This window comes from Peromyscus leucopus, chromosome 7 (assembly GCF_004664715.2).
Source record: "Peromyscus leucopus breed LL Stock chromosome 7, UCI_PerLeu_2.1, whole genome shotgun sequence".
Taxonomy (NCBI): domain Eukaryota; kingdom Metazoa; phylum Chordata; class Mammalia; order Rodentia; family Cricetidae; genus Peromyscus; species Peromyscus leucopus.
The window spans coordinates 13,305,463-13,314,704 of NC_051069.1; the positions used below are offsets into that span (position 1 = coordinate 13,305,463).

The window sequence follows — 9,242 nt, forward strand, 5'->3', positions numbered from 1 at the left end:
ACCCGGGGAAGGGGGTAGTTCATTACTATTCTTTTTTTTTTCTTTTTTTCTTTTTTTCTTTTTTTCCAGAGCTGAGGACCAAACCCAGGGCCTTGCATGCACTTGCTAGGCAAGCTCTCTACCACTGAGCTAAATCCCCAACCCCTACTATTCTAACTGTTACAAAATCAACACAAAAATCTGTAGTTTAGCTGGGTGTGGGTGTAGTAGTCCACCTGGAATCACAGCATTCATGAGTCTGAGGCAGGAGGATACTGGGTTGGAGGTCAGCCTAGGTTACATAAGGGGAGGGTGGATGGAGAGATGAATACTTGGTAAGTTAACTCTAAATGGCCCTACATTATATTTGATCTGGAAGACTATATGCATGAGAATAGAATTTTTTTTGAAAAGAAAATGTGGAAACTTTACCCAACCAAATACAAGAAGAAATTACAGAGGTATTACTGGCTTACAAGATTAATAGATTAGTAGATCAATGGGACACAGAGAGTCCAGCGAATGATCTTTGGATGTAAGAAAACCAAGTATATAATGAAAATATTCTGAGAAAGAGAAAATGAGTTGTCTAATAAATATGGTGGGACAAAACCAATCTCAGATCACTCACAAAAATATAGTTCAGGTACAGTAAATATCTACGTATCTCTAACTTTGATTTTATTTGAGACAGGGCCTTAAACTCAAGGCAAGCCTCCTGCCTCAGCCTCCTGAGTACTGGGATTACAGGCACACGTCAGCATGCCCAGCTGAATACCTATAAATCTAACTCTACAAAGATCTAGGATAAAACAGAAACAATTTTTTTTTAATATTAGAAGTTTCCCAAGTAAGGTATAAAATCCAGAAAAAAGATCTAATAAAAGAATGGAGAGTGCTCAGTAAAAAAAAACAAAGATCTAAGTGTATAAGAAGAAGCTGGAGAGTTGGCTCAGTGGTTAAGCTCATTGGCTGCTCTGCCAGAGGACCCAGGTTCTATTCCCAGCATCCACATGCTGGGTCACAACTATATGTAACCCCAGCCCCAAGGGAGCCTATACCTCTGGCCTCCTTGGACACTTATACTCACAGGTACAACACACACACACACACACACACCACACACACACCTAAACGTAGATTTTAAAAGTTTTTAATTGCATAAGAAATTTTAAGATTTTGTACATCAAAATTTAATTTTTGTTTATTTATTTATTTTTGGTTTTTTTGAGACAGGGTTTCTTTGTGTAGCTTTGGGTATCCTGGAAATCTCTCTTTTGACCAGGCTGGCCTCATGATCCATGTGGGTCCCTCTGCCCCAAGTGCTAGGATTAAAGGCATGCACCACCATCACCTGGCTCAAAATTTAAAGTTTGACATACAAATGATAGCTGAGGGTAAGTGAAATGCTGCCCATCATCTTAGTATGCTGAGGCTGAAGCAGGCAACCAGGCAACGTAGGAGGGATTTTTTTAAACATTTATAGAAATGATTTCTGTCTCTAATGTACAATGGATACATCCAAATCATTACGGAGACAGTAAGTAACCTAATAGAAAAAATTAACAAAGCTACTGTAGAGGTACATTCTTGTAACCTCAGAATTAAGGAGGCTGAGTCAAAACTGTGGAGCATTCTAGGCTAGCCTAGGGTACATAAGGAGTTTCAGACCAATCCTTTCTCAAAAAACAAAAACAAGGAACAGTGCTGGTAAACCATATAAGCCTGACGGCCTGAGGTCAACCCTTGGAACACGCCACCGAAGGAGAGGACTCCTGAAAGTGGTCATCTGACCCCTGCATGCATGCATGCTGTGGTACCGACACGCACTCACAACACACATACACACACTAATAATACATAACACTTTAAAAATACAAAAATCAGGGGCTGGAGAGATGGCTCAGAGGTTAAGAGCACTGGCTGTTCTTCCAAAGGTCCTGAGTTCAATTCCCAGCAACCACATGGTGGCTCACAGCCATCTATAATGAGATCTGGTGCCCTCTTCTGGCCTGCAGGCATACATGCAGGCAGAACACTGTATATATAATAAATAAATCTTAAAAAAAAAAACCAAAAATCAATAATCTACAGATATATAGAAGTTGAATTTATAAATATTTTTACAAATAAAAAGTTTACTATTAAGAATTAACTTTGAGCCGGGCAGTGGTGGCACATGCCTTTAATCCCAGCATGGAGGCAGAGTCAGGTGGATCTCTGTGAGTACAAACAAGTGCACATTCTCTCACACAGACATACACACACAATTTGAAAAAATTAACTTTGGCTGGGCATGGTGGCGCATGCCTTTAATCTCAGGACTTGGGAGGCAGAGGTAGGTGGATTTCTGTGTTCAAAGCCAGCCTGGTCTACAGTGAGTTCCAGGACAGCCAGGAGTGTATAAAGAGAGAGTTTCAAAATAATGAATGAATGAATGAATGAATGAATGAATGAATGAATGAAAGAAATCTGATCTGGTGCCCTGGTTGGTTTTTGTTTGCTTGTGTTTGTTTATTTTATCCAAACTAGAGAGCTAGGGTCATCTGAGAGAGGGATTACAGTTGAGAAAATGCCTCCATAATGCTGGGCAATGCGCACACCTGTGGAGCATTTCCTTAATTAGTGAGTGAAGCAGGAGGGTCCAGGCCCTTTTAGGTGGGGCTACCGCTGGGCAGGTGGTCCTGGGTTCTGTAAGAAAACGGGCTGAACAAGCCATGAGGAGCAAGCCAGTAAGCAGTGTTCCTCCATAGTTTCTGCCTCGAGTTCCTGCCCTGACTTCCCTCGGTGATGGAGTGTGACCCGAGAGCTGTGAGCTGAAACAAAGCCTTTTCTCTCCACGTTGTTTTTGGCCAGTGTTTCATCGCAGCCACAGAAACCCTAATGGAGACACGGGAGGATGTGGTTCAACTGCGGAGTGTTCGTCTAGCTTGCGCAGTGCCTTAGGTTTCTCCTTGGCGCTCCCACACTTAAAGTGGAGCGAACTGTACACCTTAAAGCGGAACACAGGGGAGGTACTGAGAGCTGGTGCTGAATCACCCGAGAGTCTCCAAGCTGGAGGCTCTCTGAAGAAGACACCTCTGGGTAAGCACGTACTCCGTACAACTGCATAGACTGAATAGCCTGGGGACCTCTGACAAGGCCACAGACGAACATCTTACAGACAGAGTAGGGAGCTCAGAGGTGAAACTTTGTCCAGTAGGACCTCAGACCCAGATCTTTCTGGAAACACGGACTATGTATTCTATCACATCGGCTACCTACCTAGAAATGACATAAAAGACCAAGAGAAAAAAGCAACACAAAACACCCTTTTCAACTTTATCCATATCAAAGAACTTAGGGCCAAGACAAAAATGTTCAGAACTGAGGAGACGGCTCGGTGGGTAAGCCTCTGGAAGAGCCGCCAGGCTCGGTGGGTAAGCCTCTGGAAGAGCAGCCAGGCTCGGTGGGTAAGCCTCTGGAAGAGCAGCCAGGCTCGGTGGGTAAGCCTCTGGAAGAGCGGCCGGTGCTCTCAGCTTCTGAGCTATTATCTCCAGCCCCTGAAAACCAGGAAATAAAAAGAACGAGCCAAGTATTTATTCTGCCTGCCTAGTACTAGCTGTCCTCAGAGGAGCCGCATAATCAAAAGGGACCCTTTAAACAGAAAGAGTCCACCTGCTAAATGAAGAAAGACTTGCAGAATTAGATTCATATTCCTTTTGTCTCTAATGAAATGGGTCTAGATGACATAACCACCAGGGACCACTTACATGGCCCAAAGGGACAGAACCAGACGTTGGACGTTTCTTGGAGGGTAAAATACCTTCCCTACTTGGTTAGGGATCTATATCCAACTTCCAATTTATATGAAATTCAAGAGTCTGAGGAATATATATATATTTAAATTTTAATTTATGTGCATGGGTATTTTGCTTGCATATGTATTTGTCTGTCTGCACTCCTTGCAAGTCTGATGCCTGTGGGAGCCAGAGGAGGCCATCAAATCCTCTGTACTGGAGTTAATGGATGGTTGTGAGCCACCTCTTGGGTGCTGGGAATTGAACTTGAGTCCTCTGGAAGAACAGCCAGTGCTCTTAACTGCTGAGCCCAATCCTCAGCTCCAACATTTTAACCACCACCAACTAGGAGTTAGGCATTGTGACTCATTCCTGTAATCTCAGTATTTCAGAGGCCAAGAGAGAGAAGAGGAAGCCACAAAATCCATTTCAGGGCAGCCTGTGCTACAGTGATACCCCCCCCCTTACACACACTTAAATGAAAAAATTTAAAAGTTAAACACAAAGATTCTTCAATTTGTTTGGTAACAAGGAAGCCTTATGATTCTGAATGTCAATGACTTACCACAAAATTCAATTTCTGAGTAGCCCTTCAAAAGTTGTTTTTGGAGCTTGGGACATAGTTTAGCGTGGAGTGAATGTTGAGTGTGCATGCATCCCTGTGTTAGATTCTCCAGCACCACCAAAGGAAAACAAAAAAGGCTTCAACAGTGATAATAATGTCAACAATGTTTTGTGTGGCCAGATTATTGGCAAGCTTTGAGTCATTTGGTCAATTCGAACGCAAGTTGGCAAGGGAAAGGGGCAGTTCTGTGACCAGAGACAGATGTTTGCCCAGACAAACCAAGGATGCCATTGCCCCTCAGTCAGAGAGAACAGAGGGCTGAGGAAATGAAATACCAGAAGGATCCTGACAACTATTTAATAAACCTTTGATGTGCTGTGTCAGCACGTGAAGAAGGAAAGCAATTCACGCGAGACTTAAACTCTTTAAGTGCTTTTTTATTTCCACTAAAAAAAAAAGGAGTTCGAGCTGGTCTCTAGTGGTTTAAGCCTGTAATCCCAGCCTTTTTGAGGTGGAGGATCTAAGAGTTCAAGGTCAGACTGGTGAGATAGCGCAGAAGGTAAAGACACTTGGCTGGCAAGCCTGACGACCTGAGTTCAGTCCCTAGAATTTATGGTGGAAAGGAGAGAACAATTCCCAAAAAGTTTTCCTTTGCCAGGTGTGGTGGCGCACGCCTTTAATCCGAGCACTCTGGAGGCAGAGGTGGGTGGACTCTGTGAGTTTCAGGCTAGTTAAGGCTACACAATGAGACCCTGACCTCCACCCCCAAACAAAAAACAGAAACACAAATAAAACAAAAACAGTTGTCCTTGGACTTCCACACCTGTGCCATGGCACTCATGAGCCTGAGACTAAGAAATAAATAAGAAGAGTCCAAGGTCATTTTCAGCTACAGATTAAGTATGAAACTAGCCTGGGTGACACGAGAACCTTCTGAAAAAAATAAATAATAAATAATAAATTAAAAAAAATTTGCCTGGGCTGGAGAGATGGCTCAGAGTTTAAGAGCACTGCTTGTTCTTTCAAAGGTCCTGAGTTCAATTCCCAGCAACCACATGGTGGCTCACAACCATCTGTAATGAGATCTGGTGCCCTCTTCTGGCCTGCAGGGATATGTGCAGGCAGAACACTGTATACATAATAAATAAATAAATCTTTAGAAAAAAAAATTGGTGGGGCGGTGATGGCGCACTCCTTTAATCCCAGCACTCAGGAGGCAGAGCCAGGCAGATCTCTGAGTTCGAGGCTAGCCTGGTCTCCAGAGTGAGATCCAGGACAGGCACCAAAACTACACAGAGAAACCCTGTCTCAAAAAAAAAAAAAAAAAAAAAAAAAAAAGGAAAGAATTGGGGTATAGCTTAGTGGTAGAGCACTTGGTAGCCCTGCAGCCAATCCCTGGTACTGCAAGACAAGTAGGTAGGTAGGTAGGTAGAAAGCCTAATGTAATTGTAAACATCATTGAAGAAATATTATTTTAGGACAAGGATTTAAAGCAGTGGTTCTCAATCTTCCTAATGTTGTGTGCGACACTTTATTACAGTTCCTCGTGGTAACCCCCAAGCACAAAATTATTTTGCTGCTACTTCATAACTTATGAATTGTAATGTAAATATCTGATATGCGACCTCCCCCCCAAAAAAAAAACCTGGGCCATGACCCATTGGTTGAGAACCGCTGATTTAAAGATTGATTCAGTTAGTTATTCAAACTAACTCTAAATTCTACCCAAGCATTTCTCAACTAACAAAAATAAGCAGATGTGAGAAGCTTGGGGGGGGGGAGGATGGGACATGACAGTTTGTCCCTTTGAAGTGTATCTGCTTAAGTATAATGCACTCTGCCATGGCAGGCAGGTACACCTTGGGGGAAGCTCATTCCTGTATGTGTGTTGTAGGTGAGTACCTGTGTACATTCCAAGAGGCCAGAGGAGGGTGTCCTGCTCTATCACTCTCTGTCCCTTAAGACAGGTCTCTCACTGAACCTGGAGCTAGGCTGGCAGCCAGCAAGTCTCAATGATGTCTCTACCTTTTCCTTCGTTGGTGCTAGGTTACAGGTGCAAGTGGCCATACCCACTGGGGCTCAGGCCCTCACCCTCAAAGCAACACTGTTGCTATCTACTGAGCCACCTCCCAGCTTCAGGAAACTCCTCCTTCCGGCTCTCTGCCCGGATCCCCTTCCTCCCCTACATTAGTAAACAGGGAGGAGAATTAATCATAGCTTACAGGTTAGAGAACAGGTGATGAGACATTGGCGCCCTACAGCCCAGGTGAAGAGGTACAGGGGCCAAGCCTGACCTCTGTCAAGCTTATAGCTGTGTCAAAGATGGACACAGAATTAAAGGAAACTTGTCTTAAATTAAAGGAGGACAAACACCTTATTTTCCGGTCTCCAGACTCAGATACTAGACGTGGAAGTGGCACACTGCACTCTTCCATGGCTGGATGGGTTTCCAAGGCATGTCATAGCAACGGGCAAAGTATGAAAAGAAATGAGACACCTTCAGAAATGGAGGAGGACACGTGTTAGCACACTGACTGTGTGGAGGGCCTTGAGGGAGTCTAAGCCACGTCTCTCCTTACTTCATGGTAAAGCCAGCCCCGAGAAGAAAGTGATTTGTTCCAAATCACAGCAAAATGGGAGCAGCATTTGACTGAATCCGACTCTCAGAGTGAAGCTCTTCATGTCAGTCTTATAAATAGGGACCGTGTCTCTCAACAGCCAAAGCCACAGCTTAGCCAGCTTAAGTGCTGGGTGGAGTCACCTTGACAGGCACTAGCTGATCATGGAAGAGTTAGCTCCCTGGAGGGGAGCAGGCATAAACCATCTTGAGTACTGTCCTCCTCACCCTCAGTGGGTCTCCAGAACATCCCCAGTGAATGAATGAGCGTACAGGTATTTCTAATCCCAAATAAAGCTTTGAGACCCACCTGAGTTCAGCAATTTGAAAGCAACACCAACGGGAAGGCCTGGATGGGGCCCAGGCTGACCTCTCCAGGCTATTTAGAATATCCTTGCCCTCCGAGAAGTTGGGGAGAAACTTCCAGGTGGCCCAGCAGAAACCTCCTGAACCTCAGCAGACGCCAGTCAGCTTTGCCCTCCAGACCTGCTCACTTGCCCCGAGGTACCCACTGAGGACACTTTTAATGACTTCCAAATTCTAACCTCTACTCAAGAGTGTCCCCACTGTGCTGGACTCCAAGTGGCCTTATGAGGAGACTGCAGAGCAGCCTACAGGGTGAGAGAACCATCTAGCCATCTCTTCTGGCAATACTTTGTCTTTACTGCATCAGGAGTGGAGTTCAGAGTTAACAAGTGGGGTGGACATCCAGCTCGTCAGGTCTCTGCAAGGAGGGGCACCTTTGTACCACCATGTATGTTGAGGGAGGAAGCACGCACAGAGAGACAAGGGCAGATAACAGCTAGCTGGACACCTCACCTCCTCAAATCCTTAGAGGGCTGAGCCGCTAAATCCACAGCCCTATGTATCCAGGGTTGATGTAGGCACAAGATCACATTCGCCCTACCTAGATCCATCCTGACTAGCAGGGATGTCCAGCTGTGTAGGCTTGGGACTGGGTGGGAGCAGGAATTTACAGTTTCATCCGTAAGCTGCGTCTTCCCTCAAATAATCTCATCCACACGCCCTCAAGACTTCAAGAGTTAAATCCCACACTCCGCAGGGCTGGTCCTGAATTCATTATGTGGTCCAGGACGACCCTGAATCTCAGCTCACGTAAGAGCTTCCCAGAGGTCTGCAAGCGTAAACCATCTTGGATACCGTGCTGGGATTGTAGGTGTGCATCACCAACGCCTGGTTTATACCGTGCTGAGGATCGAACCCAAGGCCTTGTGCATGCTAGGTAAACATTACACTCACAGCTCCCATTCTTGATGCCACCTCGTGTCTCCCCTGCCCCCTTACTCTCCTCCAGCTACAAGAACTTTCCTTTCCTCCCAGGTCGACTTTGGACCAGCTCTCCGGGCTTGGAGACCGGCCCCAGCCCGCCCGGGCCTGGCGAATGGGGTGCGGCCGAGTCGTGCTGGGACAGCTCCACGCTACCTCCGGGGAAGCCGCGTGTGCTCCTAGATCTCGCTGGGAGAGGAGAGGAGAGGATTTTGCAGGGGCCCGCAGGGAAGCACCAGCCTGGGGATGGAGGCAACCGGGATTGGGGAGTCGTTACGGTGAGAAATGAATGAAAACGCAAATGAATGGACCGCGAAGGTGGCCGACAGGAGGTGAGTCCAGGAGCGTGCCTTCCGCTCGCCCGAAGCCGCCAAGACCGACCCTCGGACACCTCGCAGCAAGGAGGTGGCACGGGGTCCCAGCCGTGCAGCTTGACCCGAGCCGGAATTCCCGCGGCCAGGAAGTGTCCGGCCCGCAGGCAGAAGACGCCCAGGCGCTGCGCTCCCAGAGCCGCCCTGCCCCTCGCCGCAGCCTCCGGAATCCGGAGCCCAAGGACGCCGCCCTTACCTGCCCGCCTCGACAGGCTCGCTACGGCTCAGGGCAGTCATCGCAGCGCCTTCTCCTGGAGCCTAGGGCTGCGCGCCAGACCCAGTGCCCTCCGGGCCCCGCCCACCCAGGGGAAAGACCCACCCCCGCCCGCCCATTGGCCGCTTGCTGGGGATGAGCTCAGCTCACTGGTGGAGCCTTCCCCGCTCCGAGACCGCCCTCGTGGGGCCCAGCAGCTGACAGGTCTTCCTTGGGTCTCAAAATTGCAAGGTCCCAGAAGCCAAAGAATGCGGCTGCAACTATTGTTAAGTCCTCACATCCGGTGATCAGCATCCCCAGGGTCCTTTAGTTTCGTTCTATTCTAGTTCCGTTCCACCACTTTTGTTCCCTGAGCGATTTGTGCTCCAACTTTTCAATTTCACAGGCCTCAGTGTCCCCATTGGACCACTTGGCTCTCGGACAGCGGGCA

At 47.0% G+C, this 9,242-nt stretch overlaps 1 protein-coding gene across 1 annotated transcript in view; it reads right to left on the reverse strand.

The window, feature by feature from the left end:
• Gramd2a (GRAM domain containing 2A) overlaps positions 1-8,884 on the reverse strand; it is a 37,950-nt gene extending 29,066 nt beyond the window's left edge. Inside the window, exon 1 of the mRNA XM_028892527.2 lies at positions 8,795-8,884. Within this exon, the coding sequence (XP_028748360.1) occupies positions 8,795-8,835 (41 nt within the window). The 5' untranslated portion in view covers positions 8,836-8,884. The remainder of the gene's footprint in view (positions 1-8,794) is intronic.
• Between the last annotated feature and the right edge of the window lie 358 nt (positions 8,885-9,242).